General features: G+C 38.9%; 1 protein-coding gene across 1 annotated transcript; it reads left to right on the top strand.

Moving 5' to 3' along the window:
* The first annotated feature begins 113 nt into the window (after positions 1-113).
* On the top strand, positions 114-22306 carry drosha (drosha ribonuclease III). The gene is made up of 31 exons (XM_055177139.2): positions 114-283; positions 635-1359; positions 1904-2213; positions 2904-3045; positions 4094-4254; positions 6387-6467; positions 6571-6657; positions 6776-6862; positions 7819-7890; positions 8178-8259; positions 8879-8950; positions 9193-9362; positions 9571-9695; positions 9920-10019; positions 10842-10949; positions 11080-11187; positions 11451-11589; positions 11690-11750; positions 11871-11930; positions 12172-12271; positions 12960-13062; positions 14307-14377; positions 14749-14793; positions 15249-15406; positions 15599-15704; positions 18091-18232; positions 18340-18422; positions 20189-20292; positions 21384-21476; positions 21632-21678; positions 22077-22306. The coding sequence occupies exons 2-31, from the start codon at positions 635-637 to the stop codon at positions 22190-22192; spliced, it is 3858 nt and encodes a 1285-aa protein (XP_055033114.1). The 5' UTR covers positions 114-283; the 3' UTR covers positions 22193-22306.
* Positions 22307-22581: the final 275 nt, after the last annotated feature.

The following is a 22581-nucleotide window of genomic DNA, read 5'->3' on the forward strand; positions in this document are numbered from 1 at the left end:
AGGTGTTTTATGTCGATTTGTATTGCGTATGGTACTTGAGGTTGCCGCTCATGTTTCTGGGGGACTATTTCAGCGATGCATTATTTCTCCCGTTCTGATTGGCTACATGATATTATGCTTGAATCTGATTGGCTGCAGCACACACGGCATCAGTAGAGCCCTTGTTCTCGAGAAACGGAGCATTTTATTTACCTCGGTAAACCTTAATCTTATAAACAAACTGCATGTTTTAGTGTTCAATCTCCGCTCTATATGCCTGCGTGTTATTTAAAGGCTTCTAAAGGTGAGTTTGATTATCCAGAAAACACATTTTGTCTGCGTAGGTACAGCGCTGTTGGGTTGGCATGGAATTAATTTAGTGCGAGCAATAATAAATTGTATTTGTATACTCAAGTTAAGCTCTTCATGACATCTTTTTAAATATCTCTAAATAAAGCTTGGTTGATTATCAGGTTTGAATTGTCTCGGATTCCTGGTTCTGTTGTACCATTAATTATTAAAATGAATCTTTTGTGAGAGACATTATAATGAGAACTGAATACCTCTCACTCTTATGTGGATTCATCACACACAGTATCAGAGTTTTTCCTGATGAAAAATCCTCTGACTGGATTTTTTATAATTTTCCTTACAGATGTCATATCATGGTCGGGGAAGTCCGAGGGGGAGACCAGCAGCGCCAGGGCAGATGTACCGTCCCAGTCCTCCGCGGTATCACTATGATATGACAAACACCCCTGCTCCTGTATACAACCATCCAGGCACCAGCGGCTACATGCCTCCTCCTCCTTTTCACTTTCCTGTGCCACAACAAGGCTCAAATGCCATGCCCCAGTGTCCTATGCGACCTCCCATGTTCCCAGAGCCTCCGCCTTTCCCCCCACCTGCTCTTCATGGTTCGGACTCCTCTACTTCGGTGCCCCCTCAGAACACCTACCCCTACATGATGCCCCCGGTCACCCCAATGGCCCTGACGCGGATGCCACCCCCACCCTTACCCCCCATGTCCTACCCGCCTTCATATCCGATGAGCTACCCTCCACAAACCCAAGTCCCTCCTCCACCCACCTTCAATCCCACTTACGCTCAGCCTGGGGGCTCGTTCAAACCCGAGCACACCACCCGGCCGCCTCCGCATTACAAGTCAGACAGCTGCCCCCGCTCGCCAGAGAGGGTCCGTCACCATGAGGGCCACCGTCACGGGGGGCACAGCTACGGAGCTTATGGAGGCCGATACAATGCAGAATTTGGATCAGAGAAGAGGGACAGAGGGCGCAGTCCTGAGCGCAGACGGTCAGGCAGCCCAAGGTATAAAGGAGACTATGACAGGAGCTGCGGGTCACAGAGGCATCGCAGCAGGTAATACATTTACTTCTGATGTTTTTCTATAAAGTGTCATATGAAAGGTTATTTGATTATGTCACCAAATCAAGCAACCCTACATCATACTAAGTCGTGAAACAGCAGAAGTTTTAAATATTCAGACTCGCCTGGGACGGGACATTAAAAACGTGAATCTTGTGAAATTCTAAACTTCTGTACTGTTAGAACTGGCTTTAATACCTTTTATATGGCATTATAACATTACAGACCCATCCATTACAAGCTTGAAATGACTTTAATATGTACTTTGAAATGCAGTGTTTAGTAATCACAAAGAACTTATTTACACTCAACATTCAAACAGTAAGAATGAGTTCAAGCCAAGCTCATCAAATGAATAGACCGAAATGTGACTCTTGACACAGTGGATTTTTACCCTGTGCACCTGAAGTTTACTCTTCGCTTTGTCAATATTCCAGAATGTAGAAATCACATTTATTAAGTGTGTCGATGTAACATGATGCCCACGTGATGTGCATTCTGGAATTTTTACCAAAGTACCACTTTCTTCATCTTTCAGAGAGCATTATCGCCATAGAGACGAGAGAGGTTCTCCCTCCTCAGACAGACACAGGAAGCACGCTCGAACTCGCTCCAGAAGTCGGGAGAGGAAACGCCGGCGCGTGGAGCCAGAGAAAGAGAGGAGAACAAGTGAAGCAGCGAGCAGTAGAGAGAGAACTGTGAGCGTCAGCAGGAGCAGAGACTCCGAAGAGACAACGTCCAGTGAATGCCATGTGGAGGAGAAAGGAGAGGAGGAGATGCTGAAACCCGTTTGGATCCGCTGCACGCATGCAGAGAGCTACTACTCCAATGATCCCATGGACCAAGTGGTATGACCGTCATGAACATAAACACCTCCCCATCTGCCATTGGTCAGACAAACAGCTACCCATGCCCCAGAATTATGCAACTAATTTACACTTTACTCTGCATATTAAACAGAGAAACAAGAAGCACTTTAACATCCAAAAAATGTGAGGATTTATTTAACATCCATAGACATCCATAGATTATTTATTATTTCTAAATAATAAAGAAATAATAAAATATGGAGGTTACAATGCGTTATTTTATCATGCACAATATCACCCCAATAGAATCTGGACCTTCTTTTGATAAACCCGCCCCACACATACGCAACCCAGGCAACGATGTTGGTTAGTAGACACACCCCTGAGTTACAGCTGATTGGCTACACGTGTGTATTAGTAGTCGGCCTGACTCCATTTTCCAAAGCGTTTTTTCAAAAATTGTGCACCCCAACTTTAAGTGCTATAATTATATATGTATATATGTATGTGTATATATATATGTATATGTGTATAATGTTGTTTGTTTTAAATGTGATCCATTGAATTAAAAGAGAAGTTTTGAATCATCCTGTGGCTTGTCCACAAAACTGTGCTCACATCAACGTACTGAATATGAGTTTTGTACATTTCTGAGTCATGATAACCAAAGCCTATCAGATGTGTTCTGGTTTATTTGATCTGTTTGATCAACACTGAATGTGTCTATAGGGTGACTCTACTGTTGTGGGTACCAGCAAGTTGAGAGATCTGTATGAGCGGTTTGAAGAGGAACTCGGCCGGAGACAAGAATGCGCCAAATCCAGCCGACCAAAATGGGAGCCGCCTAAAACCAAACTGGACCAGGATGAAGGTATCATGTCTACTTCTCTTAAGGTCTTTATATTTGTGTACAGAGGAGTGTCTGTGTGTTTTTAACCCCATTCACACAGACCTTTGGTCCCAGAAAATACCCGTAAAATTGCCAGACAAGCATCTGTGTGAACGCAAACACGTCCCGTAAACCTTCTGGGATCGTTGCCGGAAAGAGGACCTAGTCAGATACACGGAAACCCCTCTGTGTGAACAAGAAGCCGAAACAATGTTGTAATGGGCGTGTCGTAGTGAGGACGCGCGTGTCATCACAACCAAAGTTATAGTTCAGCTCCTTAAAACGAGAGATAACATGCATATAAACATTCACCATGAGAAATGTTGCAAACTATATTGATGCAGTTATCAGGAAATGATAAATGAGACGCATAAACAATGACGCGCATGCCGTAGTGAGGACGCGCGTGTCATGGCAACATGAAGTTGGTTCAACTCTTAAAAATGAGGGATTTACAACATTCACGACAAGAAATGTCAGCAAACTGGACTGAAGCAGATATCAGGTAAGTTAGCTCGTCACTTACTGCGTTGAAACGGAGATCATTCAGCAGCATAAAGAATATAGCGTTACATGCTCATTTGAGCTTATAATAAACAAAAATGCCCGCCCGTCATCCTAACAAGATATCATTCAGCTCCTCAAAATGTGGGTTTTAAATGCATATAAACAGTCACGATGAGAAATGTCTCCTTTATAGTCTTATCATAAACCAAAATGCATGCGAGTGGTTTCTGGAGGGAGAAATAATAAATAATATACAAACTTCAGACGCTGCGTAGAAGAGAGGGCAGGACTTTCAACAGGTCACGTGTCTTTCCAGGACCTTGCAGATGCAGGCAAATCATGGCGGTGTGAATGAACAAAAAATCTAACGATCCCGGAAAAATCCAGGATGCATATTTCGTGTATTTTTCGGAATGTCTGTGTGAAAAGGGATTTTGTGTACACATAAGATCTCCAGTGTCTCAGTGTTTAGTCTGAGTGAAGATGTGTGTGTTTTTGTGTGTGTGTGTGTGTTTGTGCACAGATGAGAGCTCCAGTGAATCAGATTGTGAGTCTGATGAAGGTGGTAGCAGTTGCTCTAGCAGCTCAGACTCTGAGGTGTTTGATGTCATCGCTGAGATCAAGAGGAAGAAAGCTCATCCTGATCGTCTGCATGAGGAACTGTGGTACAATGACCCAGGACAGGTAACTTTCATCTTCACTTTTCCCATTTTCATATTTCAGCAATGATGTGAAAAACAAAAACAGACGAAGAATGCAAAAAAAATCTACTATTGTTCAGTTAGGCCAGTGGTTGAGATTTTTTACTTGCTCAGCCGAAATTTTCTCTGGCCCCACCACAAAAAAGCCCTGAAATAAAACAAAATTTGTTGTTAATTTATCCATCCTTAGTACAGTCAGGATGTAGATGACATTAGTCCCTTTCACACATACAGTCTTTACTGGTAATTTACTGGTAAATTGCAGTTAACAGATCATGTGTGAACAAAACCTTTCCGGTAAATCTGTGCTCCCAATTTACCAGTAAGACAGGTTGTAAGATTACCAGTAATTTACCGGTAAGCGCTATGTGTGAACGAAAATTATAGGATTACCGGCATTTAGAACGGACGACGACAGACTGTGCTGACAGCTTCGGGCCAATCATAGCGTTTTAATACAGATGACGCGTTTACCCCCGCACTGTTTACGGACGTTTTCACACACATGCTGCTTGAAAGATGAGCACACCTGAAGTTTACGTCCACATTTCTTTACCAAAGTTGTTTAAAACAGCTTACCGCCGAATTGCCGACGTCCTTAGCACGCCCACTGTGAAGCCTAACGTGCAAACAGTAGTGTTGTTAAAAACGCATTTTCGGTTTGACGTCGTCTCATTCAATGTTGTTTGGTCATGAGCAACTTCGCGACTGTTTACCACAGACGTGAAAACAGCAAAATACGGACCGTGGATATGAACGACGTGGATTGTTTACAAATACAACACTGAGCTCGCCGCGGCGCTTGCTACAGGTACTTCCGCTTTCTCAACGAATTTACCGGTATTTTGATACTGATGTGTGAATGATATCTTACTGGTAAAATAACGGAACGCCACTGCGTGTGTGAACAGCACATTTTTGTATTTACTGGTAAATTCATTCTGGTAAATTCATGGTAATTTACCAGAATTACTGTGTGAAAGAGGCTATTGTTTCTTCAGTAGACCTCTAAAGAACAGGTTTAGATGAAATGATGGTCCTCAGTGATGATGGGGTATAATCTTATTGCTAGATAAGACCCTTATGCCTCGTTTGGGATCGTTTAGAGCCCTTTGAAGCTGCATTGAAACTGGAATTTTAAACTGCATTTAAACTGTAAACTGTTGTTATCCAATAAAGTCTATTAAATTAAGAAAAATCTTGGAATGTCTTTCTAATAAAACTTAATTTATTCTCGACTGAACAGAGACATAAACATTTTGGATGACATGGGGCTGAGTAAATTATCAGGATTTTTTAAGAAAGTGGAGTAATCCTTTAATGCTGCAACTAAAGATTATTTTATAATCGATTAATCGGTTGGTTATTTTTTCAGATTAATCAATTTAACAGAGAAAAAACATAACTATTACTCATTTAGATTTTCACATCAATCATGAAAATCTGACTTTTCCATGTTATAATTGGGTTCCCGGTGCTTCTATCAACCTAGAAAACACGAAAAAGAACAACCCAGTAACTTAGTTTTGGTAAATCATTCTCTGCAACCATGTGAAAAATAGGTCATTGAAATCTGTCTTTCCTTGTGATGTCAGAAGGGGATCTTATAATAATCATGCCCCTTAATCTGCGCTATCCAACCACAGCACTGCCATTTAGTGCAGAGATCAGCTCATTTGCATTTTAGAGGACACACCCAAAACAGCACATTTTGCTCACTCCTACAAAGTGGCATATTTAACATGCTATAATAAATGTATATGATATTTTATACTAGAACTTTATGTACTCTGGGGACATCAAAGATTTATTTGACATCTTAAAAAGTCTTTTGAAATGTCCCCAAACTCACTTATTTTAAAGTCTGATGGTGGTGCGTGAGCATGTATTGTCACAGACCAACTAATCGATAATGAAATCCATTGACAACAAATTTCATTATTGATTTTTATTGATTAGTTGTTGCAGCCCTAACAAGACTACTAATGGACTTCTGTATAGTCCTAAAGTCATTATGGCACGGTCTTATTGATTTATTGCTTGTGTTCTTTGTTTTATTATATTATGTTATATTCTAATGTTATTTATTTCTTTTGTCATTTGTGTAAAACTCAGATGAATGATGGTCCATTGTGTAAATGCAGCGCTAAAGCCAGACGTACTGGAATCCGTCACAGTATTTACCCTGGTGAAGAGGTATAGTTTTATTTAATCGCGTCATCTATCTAGGGATGTTTTAAAAAGCAGACAGTCTCCGAAACATTTTAATGTTTAAACCATGTTTGTATTTTCCTCATAGCCGGTGAAACAGTGTCGGCCAATGAACAACAACGCTGGCAAACTATTCCACTACAGAATCACTGTGTCTCCACCCACCAACTTCCTGGTACATATCTCTTCTGACTGAGTGTGTCTATGTGCGCGCTTGCGTGCATGTTTGTTTGTTTGTTTGTTTGTTTGTGTTGTATTCTTACTGTCTATGAAAGTTGTTGTGTCTCTTTTAGACGGACAGACCAACAGTGATTGAATATGACGATCATGAGTACCTGTTTGAAGGTTTCTCACTGTTCTCTCATACACCTCTCACCAATGTAAGTGTGGGTCAACCTTTCATAAGTCTATTCAAAACAAATAACCTCATTCCACTCCAGTGTTTTAGGAATTTCTAAAAGTGAGATACACATTTTTTTGTTATAAAATCTAATTTTGCTGATTGCACAGCACTCTTAGCAATATAAAATATGTGAAACTGTTCACAGTAGCTTAGGTAGTGTTTTCTTCTTTTTTTTTTACAGTGGAAGGAATACTTTTAGTGATTTCACTTCATGAAAGTTGTGCAAATACACTTTTTTGTTTTTGTTTTTTCAAACACGTGTAAAAAAAGTTACTTATCTCTGTACTGCTGCTTTTACTGTCCAAAAAAACGGGCTGATGTCTTACTTGTCCTATGAAGTCCCTCCTTCAGAAATATGTAACAAGTTCTGATTGTGTAGTTTGTTGATTCGACAGTAGCTTAGCAGAGCTGTTTGAGCTTAGCTGGCGACTGACGTATTCCTGTGCACGGAGATTAGTCAAAAACTCTTATATTGACGTCATTCAACCGGGAAGTAGAGGGGTGTAGTCCAAACTGGCCGTTCGCTGTAGGCTTTAAAAGGGGAATTCTGTTAAAAAAAATGTATCGCCTGGCAGTGAACTTTGAGCTTTATCATTTTACAGGTATTATTTGTGCTCTAACAGCAACATTACACACTAGGGATGTGTGATAATTTGCATGCAGTATAAATATGTAAAGTAACCGTGTTACAATTAACCCAGCGTTTTTTCTCACCTCTACCTAATGACTTCCATTGTATTTGTTTGTCCTACCATGGAAATCATCAGGTGTCATCAACCTGTTGTAGTGGTCATCCACCGAGCTTTATCTTACAAAGATTTAATGTTTCAATTGAAACATTTTTAATTATGTAAAAAACTTTGTGGTGTTAAAACGATTCAAAGAGCAGAATTATCTTGATAACTGTTAATGTCTCTTTATTTTCTCTTTCAGATTCCTTTGTGTCGAGTTATTCGTTTTAACATTGATTACACCATTCACTTTATAGAAGAGATGTCACCTGAGGTCAGCGACATTCAAAATCATTATCAGACCTGTGTCAAATATCAACTCAAAACAATCTGCTGATTCAGTTTCATCCGAAACATTATTTAATTTTTTTATAAATGGATTTTGTTATTGTGCATTAATTGCTATAAAGATTATTAAATGAATAACTTAAGAAGAAATATCACATGTTTTTATTGATATTTTTGATAAAAAAATCTTGAGCATTAAGTTAGTGAGACCCACAGATGGTGTAAACTCAAGAGTGAGTGATAGACATGATGATCTCTGTTGTGTATTTACAGAACTACTGTGTGAAAGGTCTGGAGCTCTTCTCCTCGTATCTCTTCAAAGACATCCTGGAGCTCTATGACTGGAACCTTACAGGTAACACACGTAGATTAGGGATTAGTGATGCACGGGTCTGGGTTTTTTCCAACCCGCGGGTCACGCTTTTATAAAATTATTTGGCAAGCCCTAGCCTGTCCTGCACCGTATCTATTTTTACAACTTCCCCTGCACCCGTGACAACTAAATAGACATACTAGGCATTGTAATGTAAAAATGCAATCAAGTGCAAGATTATTAGGCTGTAAAAAAACAGCATGTAACTTTGTTGCCTTGCTTTTTGTGCATACGGATGAACATTGTAATGTAACATTTCTATTGTGTATCGAGGCTATTATGTAGAATGTGTTCAGTTGATTTAACTCTTTAGTTTCATCTCACTCATCTATTCCTGCTAGAGGCTTATTTATTCAAAATAATTGATCATTAATGATCTAGCAGTGTTCATTTTTCTGTCATAATTTAGTCAGTATTACATTTATAACGTGTTTTAACATCTGTACACCCCGCCCCATGTGCATGCCCACCCCTGAGGACTCATTTGTAAGATATATGGAGTACTCGAAATGAAACATTGAAAAGAATATACATCTCTAACACGTATGGTGGACACAAGCATTACCTTCTATCCGCAGTAATACTGTGTGCTTTCCTTTAGATCCTGATGAAGAGACACCTCAAGGTTGTCAGAGATTTCATTTCATGCCACGGTTCGTTCGTTTCCTCCCAGGTAACATTAACTTTTTATCTGCTCATAAAACATTAATAAATTAAACACTTATTTAATCTAAATCACTCTCTGTTACTACTGTACTATAGATACAGTACTTATGTTCCCCTGGTGATATGGGTGGAATATCACATGGCTTGAAAAGCTAATCAGTTTTAATTAGATTTAATTTGTGTCTAAAAACTTTTCTAAAAAACAAAAGTCTGAGAGTTGATGTGAGTATTTGATGTGATGTGTGTCAGATGGTGGTAAGGAGGTGCTGTCCATGCACCAGGTGTTGCTTTATCTGCTGCGCAGCAGTAAGCCGTTGGTTCCCGCAGAGGAGATTGCTAACATGCTACAGTGGGAGGAACTGGAGTGGCAGAAATATGCTGAGGAGTGCAAGGGCATGATCGTCACCAACCCTGGCATGGTAAAATACACAAACGTGACACTGAAACACCTTAATGCTGTTGATTTATTTAATGTTACATGAATATAAGTATGGGGCAGAATGTTTCATCAAGCAATGCATCAGCAACATTCAGTGTACATCGTGAATAATTTTACTGTCAAGAGAAACATGATTTTTTAAATATGTGACTAAAGGTTTGTGTCTGTGTCTCACACTGTACTCACAGAAACCAAGCTCGGTGAGGATCGACCAGTTAGATCGTGAGCAGTTTAACTCCAGTGTTATCACTTTCCCCATCATCGTTCATTTCGGGATCCGGCCTGCTCAGCTCAGCTACGCTGGAGACCCGCAGTAAGTGTGAAAGTCATTTGAGTCCAGCGGTGACTTGAGTTACATCTGTACCCAACTCATCGGTCCAGTGTATTATCGTGTTGGTGGTTTTTGGTTTTTATCATCAACCAATTGCTGTGTGTAAATGAACACATTTGAAATGCTAATAAAGTTAGTCAAACTTCATCGAGCCTCTATTTTTCACTTATTAACTATTAACTATTAACTATGAACTTTGATTGCAGATATCAGAAGTTGTGGAAGAGTTATGTGAAATTGCGCCACCTGCTGGCCAACAGCCCAAAGGTGAAACAGATTGACAAACAGAAGTTAACACAACGAGAGGTAAGTGTGTATGTGCTTTATATTTATATATATATACATAGAGCCAATGTGACAAACTAATGTGTTCTTGTAGCTCGACTGGTAAAGCAATGTGTAAGCAATGCAAGGATCATGTGTTCAATTTCCCAGACAGCACATATGAATAAAAAATAGTCACTTGGATTAAAGCATCTGCCAAATGCCTGAATTTATTTATACCATATTAACTTTTAAAGGGACACTCCACTTTTTTTTCCACAGATTTTTTACCGTTTTAGAATCCATTCAGCTGATCTCTGGGTTTGGCGCTCCCACTTTTAGCATAGCTTAGCACAATCCATTGAATCTGATTAGACCATTAGCATGCCGCTCAAAAATAACCAAAGAGTTTCTATATTTTTCATATTTTAGACTCGACTCTTCTGTAGTTGCATCGTGTACTAAGACCGACAGAAAATTAAAAGTTGTGATTTTCTAGGCAGATTTGGTTAGGAACTATAGTCTCATTCTTGTGTAATAATCCAGGACTTTGCTGCCGTAACATAGCTGCAGCAGGCGCAATTATATTATACAGTGGCCGAAAATAGTCCCCTGCTATTGAAAGTTACCAAAGGGACTATTTTTAGGCGCTGCGTAATAACATGTTATTTTATAGTGCATTATATAATGTTAACAGATACAACCTTTATATATAAAATACGTTAGTAAATACTAAAATTAATATTAAGTAAGATTAATAAATGCTGTTGTAAGTGTCAATATGTCTTAAAATGTTGCATGACAATAAGATAAGTGAAACTAGTTTCAGTGTCTTAACTGTGTTTTATTACACAATTGTTACAGGAAGCTCTGCAAAAGATCCGTCAAAAGAATACAATGAGACGAGAGGTCACGGTGGAGCTCAGCAGTCAGGGATTCTGGAGAACCGGTATCCGATCCGATATCTGCCAGGTCAATACACACACACACACAGACTGACTGACTGCCTGATGTTCCCTTATAATTTTGTGTTGCCTGTATTTGTATTTTTGTGTGGTTGTGTGATTCTTCTGCACATGCTCACAAGTGTTTGTGTTTACAGCACGCCATGATGCTGCCGGTTCTCACCCATCACATCCGGTACCATCGGTGTCTGATGCATCTGGACAAACTGATCGGATACACATTTAAAGAACGCTGCCTGCTGCAGGTAAATTATAGTCCACTCTGTTTCAGAATCACAGCATAATATCATAACATCTCTGAATAATAATAAGATCCTCCTCCATCACAAAACTATGGCTTATATACATTATCTAATTCAGATGTCTATGAAAGTATTTTGATGTAATGAAATGCATTTTAGCATTGAAGCACTGATTAACACTGTTTTATACTGAACTGAATAAAGCTTAAACTTCTGTGTGTTCTGGCAGCTGTGAGTCTCACTTTATTCTCCTCTTTTTGCTTCAGTTGGCCATGACTCACCCCAGCCATCATCTGAATTTCGGGATGAATCCCGATCATGCCCGGAATTCTCTGTCCAACTGCGGCATACGGCAGCCCAAGTATGGAGACCGGAAAGTGCATCACATGTACATGAGGAAGAAGGGTTCGAAGCATTATTCTTCATATCAGAGCCAATCTGACAGTTAAAGACAAACATAGATGTACACCTCTAACATCTCTCTTCTTTTTTTTTTTTTTTTAAGGAATAAACACTTTAATCAATATTATGTCACGTCTGGGGCAGGATGACCCATCTCCCTCCAGGTTTGTCTTTTTTTTTATCTAGTAAAGTCATTTGTCTGTGTTTGCTGTAAATGATAACGGTTCTCATATAACAATAACTACAATGACCAATAAAAGGTTTGATTCTTGTCTCTTTACCAGAATTAATCATAATGAGCGCCTGGAGTTTCTTGGTGATGCAGTCGTTGAGTTTCTGACCAGGTATGACACTTAGCATTCATGTTTACTTTGACGAAACAAATAGAGTTCAACTGATTGATCGACCGGTCGATAACTAAAAAAAACGGCTTTGGCCAATTGTGCTGCAAATTAGGCCGATTAATAGGCAGGCACATCTGCAAGCAGCTAAGCATTGTTGAAGAACACATGATGATGATGATGTACAGTTCAAACATGAGAAAACATGAGTCACAGGCTTGTTGTGTTGTCTTTTTTTTACCAGCGTGCATCTCTATTATCTGTTTCCAAGCCTGGAGGAGGGCGGACTCGCCACATATCGTACAGCGATCGTTCAAAACCAACATCTTGCTATGCTTGCGAAGGTGAATGTTTGGCTACATAATATATTCACTCAGTATATTTGTTCTCATGTCTTGTGTCTTTTAATTTACTTCACTTCTGTGTCCACATGACTAGGGTTGTACGGTCTACCGGTGTTGCGGTAGCATTGCGATGCCAAGGTTTCAAAATACTGCCGATGCCACTGTATTTTTTTTTAAACTGTAGTATCGTCTATAATTCGTCCTAAACGTTCATTTCACGAGTTCGTCTTCCCAGTCAGTTTTATATGGACACATCATAAACATTTGATTTTTACCATTTTGGAATCCATTCAGCTGATCTCCGTTTCTGGCTGTACCACTTTTAGCATAGCTTAGCATAATCCATTGAATCTGATTATAGCATTGTGCTAAAAAATAACCAAAGAGTTTTGATATTTTTCCTATTTAAAAGTTGACTCTTCTGTAGTTACATTGTGTACTAAGACCGACGGAAAATTAAAAGTTACGATTTTCTAGGCAGATATGACTAAGAACTATACGCTTATTCTGGCGTAATAATCAAGGACTTTGCTGCCGTAATATAGCTGCAGGAGGCGCAATGATATTACGCAGTGCCCGATAATAGTCCCCTGCTATTGAAAGTTACTAAGGGGACTACTTTCAGCTGCTGCGTAATATCACTTAATGTGGTATATGTTAGTAACTGATCACAGTTTTTTTGTTTAAGAAACTGGAGTTAGATCGGTTTATGCTGTACGCTCACGGGCCGGATCTGTGCAGAGAATCAGACCTCAGACATGCAATGGCCAACTGCTTTGAAGCTCTGATAGGTGAGTGCTGTGTTATTCATCTTGAGTTAATCTTGCTTTAGTAGTTCAATACAGAGAAGCCAAACCTGCACAATTTTAAATTTATTGTGAAATGTAAGGTAAGGTATAATGTACAGGCAGCCATTTGTTATCGCAGAAATAATCCCGGACAGTGTGTACTTCGTGTCAGGTCTTGTATCACACTGAAGGGTCTTATAACAACCTGCTTCCTGTACATTATCCCACTTATTACACGGATATTAACCTCATAAGTAAAGTAAGAAACATTAAATATTGATTAAATTGTTTATTTAACTAAGTTTGGGAGGAGCATGATCGTGTGATCCAACCAATCAGCACGAAGATGTGCCTATAAATAGCCGTCATTCACCTCTGTCCCGTTACAGTTTTTTGCAGCATCCCTCTTCCACCCCATCACCTTAAGACTCAGCTAGTTTCATCTATCCCAGTTAAAGAGGAGGGAGTACTCTGGGTTCGGGCTAAAATTCCGAGCGTCTGCACCATCTTGAGTTAGACGATATTTTTAACCGGCATTCACTGCTTCAGTCTGCACAGCGCCACATGAAGACGAACAACACACCTCTTATAAAGCTACAACTTTGAGAAACTTCAACTTTATTGCCACTACACCATACCTGTAACCATAAAACATGCATGCTGACATTCACTGAGACATGACAACAAAAATAAATTCATCCAGTTTTTGTATTCATTTCTGTATTTCTTTATGATAATGACGGGTGCACAGTTGAATATGATGACTTTTTAATGTAGAATAAACTTATGGTATTTCTCTGGAGGTTTTCTGTTAGTGTTCATATGCAAACAACACTCTCATACTATAAAACTTTACTTCCTCAACTGTGTGCTTTTGCACCTGGTCCACTTTATACATCCTCACTCATGTACAGTAAATAAATGTACCGCACTTTAAAAAAAACACCAGCAGCTGCCAGTTTTTTGTTTTGCATACAAAGTTTTTTTTTGCATTCAGTGCTGAGTGCCCAGAATTGAAAAATTGGGTTGAAACGCTCCGCTCGTCAATGTCACTTTTCACTCAGCCGTCCAGTCACATTGGAGGTCGCGGGACAAATATCACAACAACGTAACACGGTTGGCGTCTGCATTTTCAGCGGTGTTAAAACACTTTGGTGTACACGGCCCTTTATAATCTAACACTATTGTTTATGGGGTCTGTATGTGTTATGTATGTGGCTGTGATATTTTTTCTTTCTTTGGTTCAGGGGCAGTTTATCTTGAAGGAGGATTAGAGGAAGCCAAGCAGCTGTTTGGCAGACTGTTGTTTAACATTGACGTGAGTCTGATTTGTGTCTCGGCACTTAATCTTGATTAAGTTTGCACTTGCTATCAGATGACCAGGTCTACTTTGTGATGATTACATATCTCACATCATCAGAATCATGCATGCAGTTAAGAAAAACTGATGTAAAAAGAAAAGATTTGCTACGTGATACGTGCATGCCATTTTTTTGATTCACTCAAAAGACAGTTGAGCACTTTGTTTGTTAAAACTCATTTTGATAACACACCGTTATTTGCGAGATGAATGATCTGATATAATTCTGAGAGATCAGGGTTTGGTCTGTAAATTGTGCTCATGTGTAATCTGTCCCACAGAAGATGAACTTTATCTCATATTTCATTCGGTTTCTCTGTTTCTTACAGGACCTGAGGGAGGTTTGGCTCAACTATCCACCTCATCCTTTACAGGTATGAGCACATACTGTACTAATGCTGTCATGTATTACTTAATTTAATTATTTACAAAAACATTTTTGCAGATATTAGCTATAGATATGGACAACATCAGTCATGTATGAAAAAGAACTGAAGAGCCATCTGCTGTGATAGTCCTGTCGTTAGTGCGCCCGACATTGCGCTCACGGCAACCTGAGTTCGATTCCGGTCCCTGCGGTCCTTTTTCCGATCCCGCTTCCCTATCTCCACCCAACACTTTCCTGTTAACGCTCTCCTACTATTCTATCCAAATAAACACATATAAGCTCCTAAAATATAACTATGAAGAACTGAAGAGCCCCTGTGGCAGGTTGTGTTGTAAATAAATGAGAAGTGTTTTTATCAGAGATTGAAGATGAATTACTGAAAAAGTGTTGTTTAGTTCTGCTATACGTTGGTGTGAATGTTGAGTTCTGCTGTATTTTCAGATTCAAGAGCCTCTGACAGACAGACAGTTGATCGAGTCGTCTCCAGTCCTGCAGAAACTCACCAGTTTCGAGGATTCTATTGGAGTGCTGTTCACTCATGTGCGTCTCTTGGCCCGAGCCTTTACTCTGAGGACAGTGGGCTTCAATCACCTCACCCTGTAAGTACAGAATGACAACAAATCTCAAACAGACAAAACATACCATTCACCCTGAATGGATCATTGCTTTTTACTAAATTTTTAGTTCTACAAGATAATAAATTGTTGAACCGCTGCTGTTTTCAGTCCAGTGTGTGCTGCTGGTGTCTGTCATGCGTGTATCATGCGTGTGTCATGTGCATTTGTCTGCAGTGGCCACAATCAGCGGATGGAGTTTTTGGGAGATTCTATCATGCAGTTGGTGGCAACCGAATATTTGTTCATTCATTTTCCAGATCATCATGAAGGACATCTTACCGTGAGTAGATCTTTCATTACACCTCCATTTCATCACAACGTTCAACTTAAACGATATAAGCATATAACTTGCTGTGCATACGTACATGTGCATATTAAATACGCACAACCGGCGCAACGTCATAGAATGTCTCTGAACAGGTTCACGCCCACTTTTGGGGGAAAACAGACTAGACCTTCCATTGACCTCCATTCAAAATAGCGGAACACAGCAACGCTCGCACACAGCCGGCAGGCGCAAACAACCCATGAAATCTCTCAGATTAAACATGTTGAGCAACTATCTGTCCATCCTGCCCGCCACAGAGCACGAAAGATACACCAACACATTTAATTTGGTCAATATAAAAACATGTCCCTTTCATTCTCACAGCGTCAAATTTGTGCAACAATGCTCCCCATTGGCCAGAGGTGTCTTACCCGGACATCTACTCGTACCTCATCGAGTCAACAGAGAAGCCAGTGAATTATTTTACTTCGTATTGAAAGTTACTTCGTGTTTATATATTATGTCTCTATATAGTACTGAGTGCACTTTTCTGTCTAGCCATACAACTAGCCTTAGTGAAATTTCCAGCAATCACTGGATAAAGTTGTTACACAAATTTGACGTTGGGAAAATGAAAGGGACATGTCTTTATATTGACCAATCCAAATGTGTCAATGTATCTTTCGCGCTCTATGGCAGGCAGTGTGGACAGATAATTACTCAACATGTTTAATCTGAGTGATTTCATAAGTTATTTACGCCTGCCGGCTGTGTAAAAACGTTGCTTTGTTCCGCTATTTTGAATGGAAGTCAATGGAAGGTCTGGTTTATCCCCCCCCCCCCCCAAAAGGGGCGGTGACGAAATTTACAGTCAAGTTCCCGGATGTGTAGTCCGTATTGCTTTGGACATTGTTTTTTCTTGCCTTTCGTTTAAAAGTAAAGAGAAAGTGAGTGTCTCAGTTTGCGTGTATGTGACAAATATGGATTCTTTATGCAAATGTATGTTTATTAATAGTTAAGCTTGGTCCAAAAACAAAATCACTGCATCCATACCTTAAAATTACTGGTAAAACTAATAGAATTGGCACACATAAAATCTAAAACAAAATTCAATGTTCAACTTTTTTCTTTCTTTTATTGTTTGATTGACATTGAGAAACAGACAGGTTTAAGATCTACTGTAATGCAAGGATCTAATATAGTTTTACAATGTTTTCGAGTCTTGTCGCTCTTAATAATTCTTTTAACATCAAACAAGTCCTGCACTTTATTTTCTAATTCCTAAAACCCAAACCAAAATGTCAGACGCGCATGTGGATGTACTCACATTGTTTGTATTAGTTAGGACCACTGATCTATATAAATGACTGGATTGCGCATGACGTCACAACTGTGAAGCCACCGCGCCCCCATGTTGGTATACCCAAACATTCTATTAAATCAATGGACGCGATCAGATTTTAATGATAAAACACCACTTTACTTGTCTTCGTTTTTATATCTGAAATTACCCTGTACATTATTACAACACAAACGTCCTATACATGTACATAGTTATTTACTGAAAGTTGTACATTTTAGTTTAATCAGTTATTATACATTCATCTTCATTACAGTATCAGATCAGCAGACAGAACGCAGCATATTTAGTTTGACAAACGTGCTCATTCTGAAATCTAATTAAATAATCATACTTTGTACCGTATATATGTATGCAATAATTTCCTGGTTTTGTATTATGTTATTTAAACTTACAAGTTACCTAAACTTATTTAGAGAAATAACGCTGACCGTGTAGCTGAATGTCAAAAAAAACTTTATTTATACCCGTGTCATTAACAGAATGCAGCAGACACACTCACCTTAACGTTTTTTTATAAATTCATTTTCCTGCCCGATTAAAACATAAACATTGCAAATAACACCAGAATTAACAGTTAATTTACGTACACATATCCTAAAAATTAATCTTGCGTGACTGATACGCTGTAAAGCGGGTGAATTTAAAACATGATTTTGAATGGAAGTCAATGACGCTCTCTGCCGGTTGGGTATACCAAGATGGCGGCTCGAACTCTGCGCTGACTTCACCTCACGCTGTTACTTTAAGCGTTCTATGCGCAATCCAGTCATTTATATAGATCAGTGGTTAGGACGTACACCTTTCAGAAAACGTACAAATAAAGACCATCTTAGACGTTTGAAGACTATTTACTTTCTAAGGATGCGTCTGAATTTGTTAAACTATGGGCTAGGCCAAGGGTCATAAAGAAATTGCACATTGAGTTAATCACCCGTTAATAAAATTATTGTCTTTTAATAATTTACGTTAACAAGTTATTAACGTGTTAATTGTGAAAGACCTAGTTGTCATATTTAAAAGATGTTGTGTTTTCAGCTTCTGCGCAGCTCTTTGGTGAATAATCGCACTCAGGCGAAGGTTGCAGAAGAGTTGGGCATGCAGGAATACGCCATCACCAATGACAAAACCAAACGACCTGTTGCCCTACGGACCAAAACTCTGGCTGATCTGTTAGAGTGTAAGTGTGTGCATATGCATGCGTGTTTATGTGCGTGCGTGCGTGCGTACGTATGCGTGTTTTTGTCTTACTCATCAAACTTTAACCTTTATTCTTTTTTATTCCAGCATTTATTGCAGCTCTGTACATAGATAAAGACCTGGTCTACGTCCACGCATTTATGAATGTCTGCTTCTTTCCACGACTCAAGGTAAAGTCAAGCTTAACAGCGATTGACTGATAATTCACTGGACTGATATTTTCTTTTACCGATATTCACACTTAGGGCCAGATTTACTAAAATCTTTTGCCATTAAAACTACTGTCAGGATTAACTTAAGACACACAGTGAAAAAATAGCGCTCAGTATGGGTGGACATAGTAATTTTAACAACTGTGACTATTGTACTTGCCTTTGTAGGCGTTTCCCTTTCAGGCGCATTCTTTAAATGAATCACGCAATGTGATTTACTGGCCCTAGTTCCAATTGGTGCACTTCACATGGACTTACAGTGGCCGACGTCTATTATACCACAAGATTGTAGAGTGTCCCGTTTTTCATTTTAGGTTTCAAAAATGTGCTCATGAGCACCCCCTTTTCAGTTGATATGCACCCTTGATGCACACTTTTTCTGGGTTTGCAGCAGACTTCTTTGCGACAGTAAAAATGGGACTTGGGAAGACTGTAGGAAGGGTGAAATGTTTGTGCACAATCAATTTACTGGTATTTATTTGCGCCATTATTGAATCAGAGGTGTTAAAATCCGTATCTGGAGGGGCAATCCTGACATTCGTTTTTTTTAACAGCAATCGAGGCGATTGCACTGGAGCAAGCTGTTAATAAGTCTCCTTTCAGCAAAACATTTTAAACCGATTATTCATCTGTTCATCTAATCTCATCTTGACTACTACAATTCTTTATACTATGGCATAAGCCAGACTTGTTTAAGACACTTACAAATCATTCAAAATTGCGATGCTAGGTTGCTAACGGGCAAATGAAGGTTCGATCACGCTACGCCCATTCCGATCTCTTTAAACTGGCTACCAATTCAGTACCAAAATTATTATTATTAAAGTCTTTATCAAGTTTTATGTTATAAAAAACCTTCTTTCAATAGCCTTTAATATTTGTTTTATTTCTTTGCACTGACTTTGTCCCCTAACCCCCCCCCCCAATTTGTTAAGCGACCTTGGGTATCATGAAAGGCGCTATATAAGTCTAAGTTATTATTATTATTATCTCCCTCATGCACTGTCGAGGAAACCAAGTGATGTCATCTTCTGCTCTTTGTCATACGAGTTCCCAAAACATATATCTGTGAAAAACATTCACATGCTAAAAATCAAGATCACTGTTACATCAACATGATCCATTGCTCCGGTGTTGTGCGCTTTTTTTATATAACTTTATTAGGCCTAGTCCACACACGTACACGGGTATATTCCGTCTCTCGTTAAAAAATCTCTGCGTCCACATAAACAAGCAATAACCTTCTATGATGAAGCACTTTCAAGACCAACAGATGGTGATATATCCCTAACCATAAAGCCATGTTGGCCAATCAGAAGCCATTGCAGAGCTTTCCCTCAGCAAATCACAGGCCAAAAACTCACACGACAGCGCTGCAACCGGAGTTTTTAAAAGGTTTTTATAAATGTTTGTTTTTAGTCACCTGTTTGGACGAACAGCCAAACGGCATTGAAAAAGGTACAGTTTTGAAAATACCTGTGTATGTGTGGACGGGGTTTTAGTCTATAATCCCACTTTATTTGTAGCGGCACTAAACTGCAATGAAAAAGCAAACCAAGCCAAAGTATAGCGAACTAAACCGTGCCGTGTCGTACCACACAGTAGAAAAGCGCCACCCTTTACTGTCTGTTTGTGTCCTGATGACATTGACTGTATATTGAATAGATTCACTGGCGTGTAGACTATAGAGTAAAACTCTCTGATGAGTTGAATTCTTCTTTCAGGAGTTTATTTTGAATCAGGACTGGAATGATCCTAAATCTCAGCTTCAGCAGTGCTGTCTCACTTTGAGAACGGAGGGTAAAGAGCCTGATATTCCTCTCTATAAGTAAGTAAGAACAGTCTCTCGTTCATGTTTACAAACCAATAAAGACAGGGTTTGTTTTCTTTATAGTACAGTGACGTAGCTTCACACTTACTCTCTGGTTTGTTTTAATGCGTCAGTCACGTCTGCTTCAGTCTATGCTGGTTTATAATCAGTGAAATATTGATATAATGTTGGGACATACCCGTGACTGCATCCCACAGTTTAAAGCCTACCTGTATTCCACCGTACACAATATACTTTCACTGTTTATTCATTATACCAGCTATTCAGACACTCATCAGTTATCATTATGTCGAGCCCAGTCTCCTGAGGATGCGTATAAATAGCACGAAGTGTAAAACTCATGCAATACATACGCCAAATTCCACTTTGGCGTGCATATGATACGCAAGTCCTTCCCATTCACTTAAACGGTACATCTTTTTTTGTTGTTTTATTTATTGGTTTCTCAATTTTTTAGCAATTTTTTTGCCATTTTCGCTTGGGTTTAGGGTTAGAATAACTTTTTGTTATATAAAAATGACATCCAAACCCCAACTCTAACCCCAACTCCAAGCGACCATGGCTTAAATATGGACAAAAACATGGAGAAACCTGTATATTAAATAACCTCATTAAGCAAATCTAAAATCTTACCCTAAACCCAAGCGAAAATGGTTTAAAAAACAGAAAAAAATTGAGAAACCAATAAATAAAACGACAAAAAAGATGCCCCGTTTAAGTGAATGGGAAGGACTTGCGTATCATATGCACGCCAAAGTGGAATTTGGCGTTTGTATTGCACGAGTTTTACACTTTGTGCTATTTATACGCATCCTCAGGAGACTGGGTAGTTATGTCTCCCATGTCACCCACTTCCTGTATCTTCAGGCTCCTCCCCTCAGGAGGCGTGGCTCTTTTAGTGAGGCATTGACTTGTCACTCATCATAACTCTTTCTTCCCAGTGTGTTTGTGTTTAGAAATAAGTGCATATATTGTTTTCATGTTGAGAATGTTTGTGTTTTATTTTATTACTGTTAGTGAATCAATCCAGTGAAATGAAGATTTGCTCCATCCATGACTTTTTCACACTTGTTCATCTTGTTATACAGGACACTTCAGACAGTGGGACCGTCTCACGCCCGGACATACACAGTGGCCGTGTACTTCAAAGGTGAACGAATCGGCTGTGGAAAAGGGCCCAGGTAGTAATACACTAAGTGCATATTTACAACCTGACTAAATATCAGCTTACTAATGTCTGAGAGTTGAAGAGTTAAACCTTTATCAAATGTTAAACTTCATTGGCTAGATTTAATCTTGATGATGAGTTGAAATGAGCATTTATTTATCCAAACAGCATTCAACAGGCAGAGATGGGTGCAGCTATGGATGCTCTGGAGAAATGTAAGACGTGATAATATATATATTTATTTTTTTTTTGCTGTAAAATGATCAATCATTTCTTCAAGCTTATAGCAGCTATAAACTCTAAACACCTTTCACTGTGTTCTTTTTTATATCAAGAAGTGTATTAACTGAACATTTAAATACCTTACATTAAAATACAATTATATCGAGGTTTACCGTTTTAAAAGTTTTCAAGTATATAGAATAGCATGTTGACAATGAAGACAGTAAAAACACAAATAATTTTTTTTTTTTTAAATGAGGCATTTCTGAATGGAGGGGACAAAACAATATCTCAATATCTCACAAAGTTTCTCCATCATCTACCTAAAGTTGCACTGACAATAACTGAAGCTCAATGTGAAATAAGATGATGTCCCTCTGGTCTTCTGCAGATAACTTTCCTCAGATGGCTCATCAGAAACGCTTCATCGAGCGGAAGTACCGACAAGAGCTGAGAGAGATGAGACAAGAACGAGAGCGACAGGAGAGAGAAAGTGATGAAGGCTAATCTTACAACAGCACCATCAGGAATAGAGCTCCATTTTTATATTTGTTTGCGTGCGTGCGTGTCTTTCATTCAGAATTGTTTTTATGTAAATAAAAACTGAGATGCTTAAAACGATGTAAACTTGTATTATATGTTCATTAAATCTGTTCACACATTATAAGCAATTTAAAAACATTGTCTTAACTAGTCATCATAAACATCTTTTTTGATGACTACTAGGTTGCATTTGTAAATACATCATTTTATAACACTGTGTTAGAAGCCATACAAACAGACACAAAAACAAACACACACACAGTCACTGTTGTTATATTTGGTAAATGACTGAAAAGTGATCCAGTGTGTGTGAATGGTTTTTCATCTTCCTGTATGTGTGAGTAACAAACTTT

This window comes from Misgurnus anguillicaudatus, chromosome 4 (assembly GCF_027580225.2).
Source record: "Misgurnus anguillicaudatus chromosome 4, ASM2758022v2, whole genome shotgun sequence".
Lineage (NCBI taxonomy): Eukaryota > Metazoa > Chordata > Actinopteri > Cypriniformes > Cobitidae > Misgurnus > Misgurnus anguillicaudatus.

Bases quoted from the DNA above. Each gene is read 5' to 3' on its own strand.
- drosha (XM_055177139.2), top strand. From the start codon at position 635: ATGTCATATCATGGTCGGGGAAGTCCGAGGGGGAGACCAGCAGCGCCA. The intron at 6,468-6,570 runs GTATAGTTTTAT...TTTTCCTCATAG, and splicing joins GTATTTACCCTGGTGAAGAG to CCGGTGAAACAGTGTCGGCC. The intron at 20,293-21,383 runs GTAAGTAAGAAC...CTTGTTATACAG, and splicing joins CCTGATATTCCTCTCTATAA to GACACTTCAGACAGTGGGAC.